Source organism: Gadus morhua, chromosome 7 (genome assembly GCF_902167405.1).
Source record: "Gadus morhua chromosome 7, gadMor3.0, whole genome shotgun sequence".
NCBI classification, from domain to species: Eukaryota; Metazoa; Chordata; class Actinopteri; order Gadiformes; family Gadidae; genus Gadus; species Gadus morhua.
The window spans coordinates 25,280,223-25,296,231 of NC_044054.1; the positions used below are offsets into that span (position 1 = coordinate 25,280,223).

Sequence of the window (16,009 nt, forward strand, 5' to 3'; positions counted from 1 at the left end):
AACCTCTTGAGATGAGGGCTATAGATGCAGTTGTAAAATACATTATGCTGAGGCAGAGACTAATGGGATTCAAACTGGTTTTGTTTAGGGTTAGGGAACTTACCATATAGTTAAGCACCCTAACTATACATTAATTGAGCACATCTCTAGAAAATGGAATTCATTTCCAATTCAAAGATTATTTCCCCGGACAAATGGATGCAACATGATGCAAGTGACAAACACAAGTTCGATGATCACCTTTTAATCCATTAGATATACTGATCAAAGCCCCCCCGGGCCAAAAAATGGCAAAAGCTATTTAAAGCACTTCGACTTTGTATTGTGCGCATTTTTAGTCCAATAAACACATTTTCAGTTATCGATATGCTATGGAACGCATACAAGAACATAGGCATTTTACAAGCAAATTCCATTTGTGTTACAAATCAGTGTAGATTTGTAATAAATTAATTTAACATGAACGTGATGTAGTTTATCAAAGATGACAATTTAATGTGGCAGGAGTCTATTTTTGAGGCAATCGTCCTGCGTAGAGCGGAATGTAGGACAGGACACTGTTGGTGTGTGGGTTGGGATGGGGGTGGGTTGGCGCTGGGGAGAGATTGCAGTTTCATTGGATAGAATAGACGTAGGCGGATTTACGTAGGCGCTGTCCGTAAAGGGGATTAACTTGTTTATCTCGTCGTATCTTGCATCTGTTTGTAGGTACACGCGAGGCATACTTTAATTACTAAACAATAACATACCGCCATAACAAGTGCTCCATAGACGAAGGCCTACTTAATTGTTTTGGCTTTAACAGTCTTCGATCTACGCTGCGTTTGGAAGTGATCCGCACGCCACGGTACACGGCGCGTATTGCGATGCGAGTGCATGGTTGAGAGGAGGTCCCGCTATGAGGTCGCTGTGGTGATCACCGTCCGGAGATGGGGGCCGATGCCAGTAGAACTAGGAAGGTGAGTGTCTGGATTGTTGTCATGTCATTGTGCAGCGTTGAGTTCCCGAGGATGTGCCACAATTAAAACAGGGCAAGCAACTACATGTTCTACTTTAGTCACTCCATAATTGCGCCTGCCAAATACAACACACCGCACCGGATAATATAGTCACTTCACACATATCAGTGGAATTTGGAGAAATAATGTATATTCGATATTCCATTAACAAAAGTACTGTGTGCAAGGGTTGACATGCTATATGTTTTTCTGAATCACACATCGTTGGGGCATAATGACATTTTGCATGCTTGAGCGCACACATCTTGCGCCAGAGAGCAGCGAATCGTATATGGCGCCCTAGGGAAGTTCACAGGGTGACTAGTGACTACTATATAGGCCTACGTATGTGGGGCACGGAGAATGTTCTACTGGAAGAAGAAAATATGCCTCCCCATCTCCCTATCTCATCTCAGCATAAAAAATATAACTTGGTCTTTATACTCCTATGTGTGTAATTTGACAGGAGACCGGGGTCGAACTTTAATTATTCTCCAAACAATATGATTATGATAACCTTGGATACACAGGGTTATACATCTCAAGGTCAAAGATTTAGGTGGCCTTACTGCCACCTAGCCATAGATGTATTATTTCGCAACTAACACATAAATCCAAGGCATTGTGGGTATTCATTTAAACACCTCTGGAGGGTCCACCATTGTGGACTCGCTCTCTCAGGCCTCAGATGGTCGATCTCACCCCGTTCAATTCAGTATTTCAGACCAATGGCACAACGCTAATGATGGCGGCAGGGGTTCCCCTGAGGGCCAGTGCCCGAGGGGAAGTCACCAAGGGCATGTTGCATGGCCAATGAAACGCTGCCATTCTCTCCTGGGCCCCTTCAGAGGCCCAGCGAGGACGAGCAGAGCTCCTCCGGGTGGCGTGGCTTCCTCTCTGGGGTGGGCCTGTCTCTGCCGGGGGGGTTGTGCCACCTGACCCCGACGTCCCTGCGTCTGGGCCCTCGGAGGATGCTCCAGGCCAAGGCCCCTGACATCCCCGACCACGTGCTGCGCCTGGCAGGGGTGGGACCCGACAGGCTGAGGGCCGAGTGGAGCCTGCCCAACTTCATCTCCATGTTCCTGCCCGAGTTTCCCCACAGGAGCGGTCCTGGACCCCAGGACTTCCAGGTAGGCCTCAAGACCAAGGTGTGGTGAAGCTTTGGGTAAATCCTATATCCACCTCTGTTAGATCGGAAAAATTCACCTCCTTCCCCGGACTGCCTTTCCTCTTACACCAACTTCCTCTTAATCCTCACCTCTTCCTTGTCTTAATCCTCACCTCCGTTATTCCTTCTCTCTTCTTCCCCAACTCCTCTTTCTCCCCCCCCCCGCCTCTTCTCTACCTCCATTCCTCCTCCTCTTCCTCCATTCCAACTCCTCTCCACCTCCTCCTCTTCCTCCCTGCCTCTTCTCTTCCTCCATCTCTCCCCTTCTTCCCACCTCCTCTCTTTCTCTCCTCTTCCTCAGCTCCACCTCTTCATCTCCTGTCATTCTTCTCTACCTACTTCCTCTTCTCCCGACCTCCTCTATTCCTCATCACCTCCTCTCTTCCTCCTCAGCTTCGTCTTCCTCTATCTCCTTCCTCTCCTCCTCTCTGCCTCCTCACCTGATTGGCCACCTCCACAAGATCAGAAAGTCCTAAACAGCGATGCTCCTCTGCAGTGTTGGCAATGAGAAAAGACGTTACTACTACAAACATTAATACTTTATCTCCTTGCATTTTCACTATATATTTCTCGATATTCTCCACTGCTTTACTTTGTTATTCTACCTCTTTATATATTAATACCACGGCTTGTCTCTACTCTCCTGTGACACGCTACTATGGCACCTACTTCCTCTCTTCCTCCTCACCTCCTCCTCTTCCTCCCCAACTCCTCCTCTTCCTCACCTCCTCTTCTTCCACCCCATCTCCTCTCTTCATTACCTCCTCCTCTTTCTCTCCTCTTCCTCCCCATCCTTCTCTAACCTCCTTCCTCTTCGCCTAATCTCCTCTCTTCCTCCTCACCTGATTGGCTACCTCCGCAAGATCAGAAAGTCCTAAACAGCGATGCTTCTCTGCAGTGATGAAAAAAACAACCATTACTACTACTACCATTAATAGTTTATCTCCTTGCATTTTCTCTGTACTTCTACCTTTTTATATATGAATGCTCTCCTGTGACACGCTACAGGTGCTCGGTTACATTGCCAAAGGATCTTTCGGACCCATCCTGAAGGTCAAAGACAAGGTCAAACAGAAAATCTACGCAGTCAAGGTGACAGATTAGTCTGAAACTGAAGTTATATCATAATATTTTAATAAATGTTTTGCGTTCTTTTTAACCCAGAGAGGCCATACCAAATGTTTTTCTCTTCTTTCTTAAAGGTTATACCCAAGTCGGAGATCTTGAGGCATGGTGTTCTGGAACAATCTAAAGAGGAAGTCATAGTCCAGGTATGACACTGAGATAGACCACAGGAGGGACAGGGAGTTCATGACCTCACCAGGGGCGGCATCGACATTCTATTCTCCATTCTACAGTACTATGTGCGAACAAAGTAACATGTATAGTTCAAAACCAGCAGAGCTGACCATTCAGAGACCTCTGTTGACCCTGTCACATGGATGCTACACCAGTTGCCCCCGGTAGCACTGGTTACAATGTCCATCTGCTGCCATCTGGCTTGCTGGGCTCAAGCGTGTTGGCCAAAGGCTACTTCCAAACCCTTGTTTCAGACAGAAGGCCAAGCCTAGCCCAGGTGCTCCCTTAACCACTGGTCGCAATGGAGATGTGTTTCAGGTTGACCTTTCACCTTTTGCCCTCAGCGTCAGGTCCATCACCCATTCGTCCTTGACCTCCAGGACTGCTGGCAGACCCAGCGCCACCTCTACATTAGTGAGTCACATGGATAGAAGTGACCCAGCCCTGCCCAATCGCCCTGCTCCCTCACCTCCCTCTCCCTCACCTCCCCACCACTAGCATGTATGCCAGTTTGTAGATGTAGCCCTGGCCAGTAAGTAGTACAACCCTGGCCAGTATGTAGTCGTAACCTTGGTATATTTATCTTAGCTCTGGCGAATCTTAGCTCTGGCAAATATGTAGGCTTGACCCTGGCCAATATGTAGTCAGACACCTGACCATTATGTAGTCGTAACCCACATTGGTCTAACTATCTTGGCTCTGGCAAATATGTAGTCAGAGACCTGACCAGTATGTAGTCATAGCCCAGGCCAATACTGAGTCGTAGTCCTGTCCAATAAGTAATCATAGCCCCAGCCAGTATTTAGTCATCACCCTGGCCAGTATATAGTACTAACCCTAATCAGTATTAGGGTTAATACTAACTATTTACTAGTCTAAGCCATTGCAAGTATGCAGCCATAACCCTGGCCAGTACTTAGTCATTGCCCTGGCCAGTACTTAGTCATTGCCCTGGCCAGTTTGTATTCAGAGCCCTGGTCAGTATGTAGTCATTGCCCTGGGCAGCATGTAGTCAGAGCCTTGGTCAGTTTGTAATCAGAGCCCTGGTCAGTATGTAGTCAGAGCCCTGGTCAGTATGTAGTCAGAGCCCTGGTCAGTATGTAGTCAGAGCCCTGGTCAGTATGTAGTCAGAGCCCTGGTCAGTATGTAGTCAGAGCCCTGGTCAGTATGTATTCAGAGCCCTGGTCAGTATGTAGTCATTGCCCTGGGCAGTATGTAGTCAGAGCCTTGGTCAGTTTGTAATCAGAGCCCTGGTCAGTATGTAGTCAGAGCCCTGGTCAGTTCGTAATCAGAGCCCTGGTCAGTATGTAGTCAGAGCCCTGGTCAGTTCGTAATCAGAGCCCTGGTCAGTATGTAGTCAGAGCCCTGGTCAGTATGTAGTCAGAGCCCTGGTCAGTATGTAGTCAGAGCCCTGTTCAGTATGTAGTCATTGCCCTGGGCAGTATGTAGTCAGAGCCCTGGCCAGTATGTACTCTTGGCATTGTCCCAGTGTGTAGCTTTCCCTCTAGTCAGTACATAGTTATATCTGTGGCCTTCATACTGCTTCATAAAGTATACATAGTGGTGGGTTTGCTGCTCCTTCAGATACTAGGTATACATAGTGATTGGTTTTCCGGTCCTTCAGATACCAGGTATACATAGTGGTGGGTTTGCGAATGCTGCCTCCCCCCTTGTTTTCTCCCATGAAACCACTGGCTGAGAATGTGTAACCCAGTTTGCCTCCCACTCCACCAACGTCCCAATTGTGGAAGATACGCTATTTGATGAAATCACAAAAGTGTGCGAGAGCTCCTCTCCTCTCCTCTCCTCTGCTCTGCTCTGCTCTCCTCCCAGGTAAACTCTATTTATACAGGCCTGTACCTCACCTACAGTCTCTGAGGACCCCACCGGACCACCACCTCCCCCCTCACCACCTTCTCCCCCAGAGCCCTGCTTTGTGTTTTTACAAGTAGCGGAAGACGTTTCCCCAATGATTGTCCCATTGAATACGTAAAGCTATCCTCACTGCCTCCCCCTCTTCCTCCTCACCTCCCTCACCTTTCTAGCCTCCCTGAGTGCATCTCAACCCGCTGCGTGACCCCTTAAAGGGGACCTAATATGCTTTTTCAACTTTTATGACCTATAAACGTTGTTATAATGAAGGATAGTCATGTTTAACCATCTACAAAAAACGATGTAGATTTTCGGGAAACTCTTCCTCTCATCTGGGCGCTTTCAGCATTCTCTGTCAACGCTCGGTTTCGTCCTTCTCCGCCCCCTCGCCCCCCTACCTGCCAACCCAACTCTGTTGTGATTGGTTACCTTCCTTGAAGCGCGCGCGTGCGGGCAGATTTGACCAGGCATATGTGGGTGCGGCAGGAGTGCCTCTACGTAGATGATTTCCCGGAAATGTGAACAAGTGAATCGCAAACGTTGTCCCGAGTGTTTAGCGCTCTGCACAGCCACCTCAGTCTGTCAGCAGGGAACACGTCGACATGCATGTACGTCATTATTTGACACTTTAGTATGGTTAAACATGACTATCAATCATTATAACAACGTTTATAGGTCATAAAAGTCGAAAAAGCATAATAGGTCCCCTTTAAGTTACTCCAATATATACTATGTCCATATTGTCAGTGTTATATGATCATGTGTGTTTCTGCTATTGACGTGTATGTACTTTTATTGACTATGTGCACTTTATTTGTACATTGTTCTTGGGTACCTTGAAAACTTCCTTTTAAAATAAATGTATTATTATTAAGTCTGTGTCTGCTCCCTCAGTGTGTGACTACTGCAGCACAGGGGACCTGTACACGTACTGGGTGATGATTGGTCGGTTCTCAGAGGACACCGTGAGAGTGTACGCCGCTGAGCTGGGAAGTGCTCTGGGTGAGTAGACTGCAGGATAGAATACAATACAATAGAACTGCGTTGTTATTATTCAACAAAGGGGTATGCTTTCATTTAGCGGTGGCTTGCATCCAAAGTGACCAACAGCGAAGACATTTTTAGATGCATGGCATAGATGAATCAGATAGGAGTTAGGCATCTTGCTCAGAGATGCCTGCCAACATTTGGGTTCAAAGATTTATTTTCTTCTCAGAAACATTTGCAACATATGCAATGAAGTCTGTGTTGTTTACATTTTCTTTTTTAAATAACCATTTACTGTGATGCTCACTTCATCCTTTACAGAGATACATAAATGATGAAATAAAAGTGAAATTGAATATGTACGGTATATGAACGGTTGTAATTTCTGAACTGTATTTGTTTGAACAAATTCTTGTTTTCTCAGGATTTCTTCATGATTTCGGAGTCATTCACAGAGATGTGAAGGCAAGTGTGGAAAGAAATTATTATTATATCATAACTATATACGTGTATACGCTTCTATTAATCAATTCTACATAAGGGCATTGGATTAATGATTTTAATATAGTATTACATTTTTTGTTTCATGAAAACCAAACTATTTAAATACTACTGATTATTTATTTATTTTTACATTCAGATGGAGAACATCCTGCTTACAGAAAATGGTAAAAGCATTACATTTGTTTGTTCGTCCCCCAGAAAGCGTTTGTTTCTTAGCCTCCACCAGGGCGCTATTGCATCGGTCGGTTTTTGGGTAGATGGTAACCAGAGAACGCTAAACGTGGGGACAAAAAAAGTACATTCGAGAACACAGTCCTGACATTATATGGCTGGCATCACTTAATTAACATTGCTTTACAAAAAAGAGGCCTACACTTCTTCTAGATGTACCACTTTCTATATATCCCTGTACTAACTATATATCAAGGGCTCACAGATAATGATGCGGTACGAACACAGACCACTTGAAACATATAATATATTTATTGATATTAAGTAAAACGTGTCAGTTCACGTTATAGATGCTAGTATAGCATATTCAATTCTATGTACCATTTTCACAAAATAAGTTATATAACCTTTATATCTGATGTTGTACAGGCCACCTCCGTTTAGCAGATTTTGGTTTGTCCCGTCGGCTAGAGCGGGGTGGACGGGCCTTCACCATCTGTGGAACCATCCAGTACATGGGTGAGAAACACTAAGTTTCGTATTGCATACTTGAAGTATAATAGCTTAACCTATTTAATGCTAAAGATTTATACTCATAAATGTTCTCATGTAGCGACAGTAGTAAAGTGAAAGTTTTTTGGTGAGGAGACAAGTCTACATGGTTTGCTACATAAGTATTGTCTCTGTCAGCTCCTGAGGTTCTGAGTGGTGGACCCTACAACCACGCCGCTGATTGGTGGTCCCTGGGCATCCTCCTCTTCTCATTGGTTACTGGAAGGGTAAGGCACATAATTTGCGTCCGAACAGTGGAAAAAGTTTTATTTGAGTCCTCCCATGTAGAAGCTACAATCATGCTAAACACACATATGCCCCCCCTCTCCCCTCAGTTCCCCGTGGCTCCAGAGGTGGACCACTGCCTGATGCTGCGGAAGGTGCGCTGTTTCCCCTACGAGATGCCCCTGGACCTGACCCCCCCTCTAGTCATACTCATCACAGAGGTAACACAACCTTTACGGGGACCTGCCACGTTCTGCTAGGTTATGGAAAAATCATAATCCCGATTATTTTGGTCAATAATGAAATTACGATTATTCAAACGATTATTTTTGATGATCATGATGCATTTTTCAGCATTTCTCTTCAAAAAAACACTTAGTATCATTGACATTTCCCCCTGAAAAAATAAACAAAATGTTCAAATAGAAAAGGTTTGGATCGAAAATAATGTACAAAAATGTATCCGGCTGTTCTGCAATTTCTATAAGGCATTGAATGAAAAAATAAATGTAAATAAATATATATATTATCAATAAATATATATAGCACAGAGTGATGGCAATAATTGCAGCCTGTAACCTCAGTATTTGGTAGCGTAACAGTAGTAGTAGTTTGACGCAGTCCTCTTTTCCACAGCTGCTGTGTAAGACGCCAGCGAGACGTCTCAGGACGCTGGAGCGGTTCAGGCGGCAGACCTTCTTCCATGGAACCACGTCGGACCTGGTCCTGCTCCAGCGCCAGCCCGTTGATGTACTGGACCTTCTCGGATACGGATTAGATTAGATTAGATGGGAAATTATTGCTGTATGTTTAGACATAGAATTTGGGCCTATATTCAGGCCATTGTTTTGAGGTATTGTACATAAGTATTTAATGTAGTAGTAGTAGTAGTAGTAGTATGATAATACATGTAGTATTAGTAGTATAATATATGTGATTAGTAAACAGCTGGAGAAGGGATTTATTCAGGTGTGATTCAAGAGTTATTCAGAAATTAATCGGGTTATTCAGAGATTAATCAAGGGTTATTGAGAGATTAATCAGGGGTTATTGAGAGATTAATCAGGGGTTATTCAGAGATTAATCAGGGGTTATTCAGAGATTAATCAGGGGTTATTGAGAGATTAATCAGGGGTTATTCAGAGATTAATCAGCGGTTATTCAGAGATTAATCAGAGGATATTCAGAGATTAATCAAGGGTTATTCAGAGATTAATCAGGGGTTATTCAGAGATTGATCAGGGGTTATTCAGAGATTGATCAGGGGTTATTCAGAGATTGATCAGGGGTTATTCAGAGATTGATCAGGGGTTATTCAGAGATTAACCAGGGGTTATTCAGTAGTATATTTCTCTATTCTCTGCTCTCCAGGTGATCCTAGAGCTGAGAGAGAGACCGGACCGCTCTGCCAAGGCTCGGCGAGGGCTCACCTTGTCCCTGCAGCCGTTCCGGGGCTTCGACTACGACTCTCTGCTCAGCCCACCCGAGACCCCCGTTGCACACCCGGATGAGCTCACACAGACCCTTCCCTCCTCCGCCCCGGCTGGCCCAGGGCAGCCCCTCGATGACCCCACACAGAGCGACCCTGCCTCCGGCCTGCCTGGCCCAGCGAGCCTGCTCCTGCGTCAGGCGTCGGTGGAAACCGTCTCTAGGTGTGAGGTGTTTGTGTGAAGAAACTTGTGGATTGGTAGTAGTACCAATATGACAATTACAAGGCTACTTATTTGAACTCACACAGAGGGATAACACTGTGTAAAGCGTGGTGGGGGAGCTTCCTGCGACCAATCGGTCTAGTTAAATTACCTTGACTTTCATTCCTTTTTTGTAACCGTGCGGTTACATGCACGTATCCCGAAATAATTTGCCTTCCTGTGATGAATACGCAACCCTTCATCACATTGGTTTACATACTGTTACTGATATTTTCCTAGAACAATATATTTGTTACAACAGGACAGAAAATCACAGGATGAGTTAAAGCAATCTCCTTCCTATCTTGGTTGATCAGGTATTTTTCTTTCAAGGTAACTACACATTTTGTAGACCTTGAATTCTCTGTCTGATTATTATGGAGATCAGTCTCAAACAATATGAGCAGCACAGTGTGATCTGTCCATATTCTAGGGGTAGACAACATGGGCCTATACATATATGCAATATTTTTTAGAAAGGTGATTGTTTGCCCACTTCAAACTATCAGTGTATTCCAACCTAGCTGAGTTATTTATGATTTAAAGACTAACAAAGAAAATGACTATGACAAGTATTTAAACATCAGAATGTTGTCCTGGATGCAGGTTGAAGGATACAACACTGTTGGCAAAATAGTTTTTATTTATTATTTTATAAAAAAATAAATAACCAAAAAACGTAAAACATAGGCATGCTTCCATCTGTAGTCCTTCCATAAGACTCTCCAAGACCGCCAACTGCCTGAAGTCTAGCCCCGTCCCACACAACTGCCCCTATATATTATATTTATATTATGCATGACATATTATATATTCAGATGTGAATGCCTTTTTATTATGTTTTGGAGTGATTCCCCTCGACATTCATGACATTGCGCCTGAAGAGCACATTGTGGGTTTCCCACCGTGTCTCCGAAATGTACAATTCTTTTTTATTTCCTAAAAGCCACTGGGACTGTAAATAATTGTTATATTATTGGCAATAAATAAACAATTTATAAAACAAGTTATTGTTTATTTGTTGTTGGTTAATTTATTGTTTACTTCAAAAGTAACAATGATACTAGTTATAGGGCTGTTTTATGAAGACAAAGGCTTCGGTTCCTTAATGCATCTTCTGAACATCAGAATCAAATATTTTCTTATTGAAAGAAATTACCCAGGATGCCTCAGTTTTAAATGCAGAAACGCATGCATATACAATCTGAATCTCATTAACACAAGAGAAATTTAACGATCTTAAATCTTTAAACGCAGTCACGCGTTATCGCACACACGTTGGTCACGGGCAAGAATGCAGCAATGTTCTGATTGGTTTTAAGCAGCAAGAACGAAGAGTCCAGCCCTCTTCTCAGCCCATGCTTTTGTTATTGTCTTTTTGCTATGTGGCTAGCTGTGCTTTTGTAATGCACGGCGTTTACATGGTAGCTTGAACAAGACTGTAAGTTCGGTAAGTGTGATCATTATTCTACCGTTTAATTTATTTGTGTGCCTATGCTGAATGTATGTAGGCCTACACGGGAACCTATACCAAACCGTTTCAGAGCATGTCCTTTGGTGCTTGTCCTGCAAAACCATTCGTATTAAAAAGCCTTTTACCAGAACGGCGGGATAAATGCTATTCAGGCGTAACAATAGTTAATTACTGAACTACGAGTTGTATAGTTTACCATCATGGTAAACTTTAAATCGTAGATTGCTTGTCTGCTTTCAAATCTCTAGTTTTTATTTCAGTCTTCTATCTATGCTGCTTTCAACGCGAATCAGAACCTGATGCACTAACGTTACGGGAGACACTACCGGACACACCAGAGTGCTAAATTAGGTTTTGGAGCCTTGTGGATTATACGGTTAGAAATGGCGAATTTCAGTACATAGTTGTTTACTTTGTCCCTCGACTCAAATTGATCTCTAACCGCATATGTAAACATTTCCAAACTTTAACTAAACATGACCATCTCACCCTCGATGAGAGATTCGAGATGCATCGTACACAGCTCTCTCCCGTAGCACCTAGCTTTCCCATTTGTCTCCTTGGGCATAGCTACACCACGCTAAGTCGTGGAAGAACAGTCAGGCTAGTCACTGTAATTGTTAGCTACATTAGCCTATTCAGCAAACCAGCCGTAAAAAAAAAACAGTAGTAAAGTAGAATATGAATAAATAATGATCGAAGTATATGAGTTGTTGTTAAATGATTGGAACGAAGTGTACCTACTGAATAAAAAATAACTGCTTATTTCTTGGTAAGAATGAAAATAGAAGGAGACAAGTGAGCACAAACTTTTTTCGCCTCATGTGTTTACTATAGGGCCTACCTTGGTTTGACAACGATACAGATATGGGGGCTGTTGAACACTTGTTTGGGATATGATGGAAGTAAATTCATTGCCCACTGCCCAATTTTGTAACTAAACCAATTTATTAAAACATGGACACTTTTTTTAATTTGAATTAAACGCTTTGAAAATAATCCATTGGTTTATAAGTGTTTCCCACAGCTGTCTATAGACAAATTTACTTTCACATTAAGGCAACAATGCAGACTTCTGTTAATGTCAGTATCTGCATTCAATTTGACGTGTTTTAAACGCTCCTATTAGCCCAATCTACTATAATATAGGCTAATACAACATACCTACATACTGCTAGCTAACTCTGGAACTCTTCATTTCAGGAGTCGTAGCAGCGAGCGACTCTGGTGGGGTAACCGCATCCTCTGCGCCAGGGTGATATATATATATTCTTTGAGTGATCATTAATAATGTGAAATGTATGATTTATGTAGGTGGTTAGAGGCTGGTTAATGTAGCTTCAACTGAGTCATTCCAAAAACATTCTATTGACATCCCTTATCCTCTCTCATCAGAGACTCTGAAACTGCTACTTGGATCCGTGGTGTGTGACCAGAAGAGGCCTGCAGGTGAAGCTGGTGCCATGCTGGTGACTGCACAAGTCCGCCAGTTACTGTTTCAGCCAAGAAATCTGTACCATGGATGAGGATGCCCTTTTACTCGGAAAAAGACATTCGTAGATCATATCTTCCGTTTGGATAGAGTCATGCTCCATGCAGTGACAGTGGATTGTCTAGGACTAAAACTTGGAACTGTAGCTGACTGGACGGTCTACTGGCAAGACTTGTACGAGACCAAAGAATTTTCTTCATTTGTAACAAGTTGGGTCTTTTAAACAGCCAAAATGAACTGCACAGATAGTGAGTATATTTGGCAGTCTCGTATTCACAGTGGATTTAATTATAGGCGAAAACCAGGTCCCTTCCAAGATGCTGCTGCAATTGGACTGGATTTCAACGTGGCTTGCAAAAGGAAGACCAAACTGGATTTGAGTTTGCTAACAAATGGAGTGGTGCTGGACATCTATGACTTTAGTAAAGCATCGGTAGGGTCGGTTAAGTACTTGTTGTCCGACATCCTGGAGTATAATTTCGACACCGGCATGGACAACGATAAACAGCGCTTTTTGTTTACAAACCGCTTATTCACAAAAATTGGGTTGCTGAAAAAATATTCCCAACAGGACGAAGTGTTTTTGCTTCCTGACCCGAATACTTTTAATCTATCTGGTGTGTCAGAGGTCCAGAGTCGTCCTTACACCAATTTGAGCGAGTTCTTGGTCAAATCTACACCGATCTGCCATGAAAGGATTCATGAAGATGAAACCGCCACAGCATTTGACCATGTTGACCAGGATGGTGAAACTGAGCATGTAGATGAGGCAACAAAATGCACAGTGGTAAAGGGTTTGTACCCACTCTGTGATGCCATTGGTCTGGATCTGTACATTAGACCCATAAACACGCCCAAGCAGAAACTAGACCCAAGATTTTTAACCAACAAAGTCATTTTTGAAGTGCTCAAATTTGTTAAAGAGGTGTGCGGAACACAACGTCAGACCTTCTCAGACGTGCTCAATCATAATTTTGATCTCAGCGCTTATGAAAATTGCATCTGGGGAAAAATTATAAAGATCAGAAATGGCAGAAATGACCTAATTCAGCGTGATGCCAAACAGGCTTTCAGAAAGAAGCCTTGCATCTTTGTCCAAAGAAAATCTCGGAAAAGAGGATGGAAAAGAAGATGGGTCAATGACTATGACAGCCAAGCCTTAGCATCACTTACAAAGCATGGCAAAAGGAAGCGAAAGCCCAAGTATGATGATGTGTTTTGTGACTTCGGACACCTGCGACATGATGATCAGAAATTCTTTGCAACAAGCTACGAAGAGATGGATGCCATGCAGGAATCGCAGACCGGAGAACAGTCATACACTTTCTCCGATCCAGTGCATGATCATGGCATAGAGGTGCCCAGTGAAAAGCTTAGACTCTGGAGGCGACGGACAGCGCGCAGTAAACAGATCCTCACTTCGTGGTTCAAACACAAAAAGAGACATTGGGACTTTAACATCGGCACTGATGTGAAGTTAAATACTGATCTGCGACTACTAACTGATGACATCTTGGAGGACATGTTTAAATTTGCTTGTCATATGCGCAGAACTCAATCGAAATTCCAGCTTGAGATTTATCAAAACAACTTCAGGCTTAACCCACTGGATTCAGTGCAGACAAGGTTCAAGTGGCATGTCACCACAAAAGTAAAAGATCTTGAAAGCCGTCGCGGTGAAAAATTGGCAGATCTTTTAAATTCTGTTGTTAATTTTCCGGGGTCTTACCGCATGGTTGATATCGTCAGCTCCTCAACCGCAGCTGAAACAGTTAATCAATCCTCAGCAACATCTCTTGAACCGTCCATGGAGGACTACCCCTTCTGTTTGCAGATGGGGGTAAACCTTTGGGCAGTGAAAGAGCGGCCTTTGAATGAGAGACTGGATTTGGGTCTCCTGACCAATGGGGTTCTGCTAGAAGTGAGTAGCTTTGTCGGGAAGCTGTGTGGCAATGTCTGGGAGGTCATGTTTGATGTTCTTGAGCACAATTTCGACCTCAACCCTCAAGGTGGAGAAATCGCGCAAGCGCTTCAGAACTGGTACTGGAGACGCACAGCATCAAACCGAGGGATTGAGACATTTGCAGAACTTAACATGTGCATTGCTAAGATTGTTCAAGCGAATAAAAGCTGCACCAAAGAAAGACTTTTCAACCAGGTCATACAGAAGGACTTGGCTGAGGAGTTTAAACAAGGAACTTTCCATTGTGACCCCTATCCCCTATGTAAAGAGTTGGGGATAAACCTTGAAATGGATTCAAAGTGGGAAGCCAGAGCAAAATTGGACTTGCAAGTGTTGACCAGGGCGGTCATCTATGAGGTACACAGATATGTGGTGGAAAACCCTCAGAAGGATAATTATGTTCCTATGCTGTACAAGATCTTGGAAGACAACTTTGACCTTAGCTCCCAGCTTCACCGGCGCTGCAAGTTTGCACTTGCAATCGCATCCCAAGTGAAAGCCATGGCTGGGAACTTTAGAGGTTCAACCCGGAAGGGAGACTATCCAAACAAGGTGTTTGAGTTACCTTTTGAATTCCCAATCAGTGGGCAGGTTCTCTTAAAAGAAGAGCCGGAAGATGGATACTGTGATTTGGATGATGATAATGACGATATTGAGTTTGTCTGCCAATTTATCCCTGTTGATATTGAGGTAAAACTGGATTAGGATTATCGTTTTTGGTAAGCATGTGGTTTGCAGTTTATATCATTTCGAAAGGAGTACAATACCTTTATTTGTATTCCACAGATTGTACCAAAGGGAAAAATATTTGATAACCTTTAGCTCTTTAGTCAAAAGAACAATGCTGTCAATTACCATGTTAGAGGAATTTTTTGTGTGAAGTGATATGTTGTCATGTTGGCCTCCTCCTAGCACCATATCTCAATTGTAAGTTATGTTGTAGGAAATGGATGTTAAAATGGATCATGTGTGTAATGTAAAAAGTTATGAATGTAAAATTAAAACTGACATTTTCTTATTTTGGTCGGACCATCTAATAAAACACATTCTGCAGGATTTAAGCTTTTATGTAGAGCCCAATACAAAGTCAATACAAGTATTGATTTTTTTCCTTGTATTTATCAGTGATTCACAAATAAGGGTACTTGAGTGGCTTTCAGTGGCTTGGCCGGTGAATTTAGCTATATTGATGCTTCAGGTAAACGGAGACAGCATCAGAAAACGGCATATGGGAATGGAATTTGAAGTATAGCACTGGCTTATTCCTATGACCTGATTAAAAAAAGAAAGCTACAGCCAACTTTAATATTGAGTAAGACGTTTGAATAATTTTTTAACTGACCTAGATCAGCTGATTTATGTGTATTAGTAGGATAATTTAATTGAATGTTTTAGTGAAGAGTTCTTTATCAGCAGTCAAGAACATTGCTGATTGATTAGGCTAAATTCCTTGTTACTCCAATTGCAAACTAAATATACTTAACATTTGGATCAAGATTGTTGCCCATTGTCAAAGAAGACTACTATGATAGGCTCTTGTTGGTGCATGCTGATACTACAGAAAGGAAAGGAAATGTTATTCTATATAAATTGAAAATGTTTGAATATTTAAC

The 16,009-nt window shown here is 43.0% G+C and overlaps 2 protein-coding genes across 5 annotated transcripts; both read left to right on the top strand.

The window, feature by feature from the left end:
• The first annotated feature begins 618 nt into the window (after window positions 1-618).
• rskrb (ribosomal protein S6 kinase related b) lies at window positions 619-10,473 on the top strand. Of its 2 annotated transcripts, XM_030361572.1 has the most exons (13): window positions 619-959; window positions 1,847-2,128; window positions 3,175-3,258; window positions 3,369-3,437; window positions 3,810-3,879; window positions 6,232-6,339; window positions 6,749-6,789; window positions 6,965-6,992; window positions 7,429-7,518; window positions 7,690-7,778; window positions 7,887-7,997; window positions 8,413-8,526; window positions 9,148-10,473. In XM_030361572.1, the coding sequence occupies exons 1-13, from the start codon at window positions 930-932 to the stop codon at window positions 9,445-9,447; spliced, it is 1,416 nt and encodes a 471-aa protein (XP_030217432.1). In that variant the 5' UTR covers window positions 619-929; the 3' UTR covers window positions 9,448-10,473. The 2 variants fall into 2 exon arrangements, with proteins under 2 accessions (XP_030217432.1, XP_030217430.1); XM_030361570.1 differs by lacking the exon at window positions 619-959 and having other exon boundaries at window positions 966-2,128.
• Window positions 10,474-10,666: 193 nt separating this feature from the next.
• LOC115547378 (uncharacterized) lies at window positions 10,667-15,452 on the top strand. Of its 3 annotated transcripts, XM_030361568.1 has the most exons (3): window positions 10,667-10,917; window positions 12,145-12,196; window positions 12,337-15,452. In XM_030361568.1, exon 3 carries the CDS (start codon window positions 12,666-12,668, stop codon window positions 15,099-15,101), a length of 2,436 nt encoding a protein of 811 aa, XP_030217428.1. In that variant the 5' UTR covers window positions 10,667-10,917; window positions 12,145-12,196; window positions 12,337-12,665; the 3' UTR covers window positions 15,102-15,452. The 3 variants fall into 3 exon arrangements, with proteins under 3 accessions (XP_030217428.1, XP_030217427.1, XP_030217429.1); XM_030361567.1 differs by lacking the exon at window positions 12,145-12,196; XM_030361569.1 differs by lacking the exon at window positions 12,145-12,196 and having other exon boundaries at window positions 10,667-10,908.
• The last annotated feature ends 557 nt before the right edge of the window (window positions 15,453-16,009 follow it).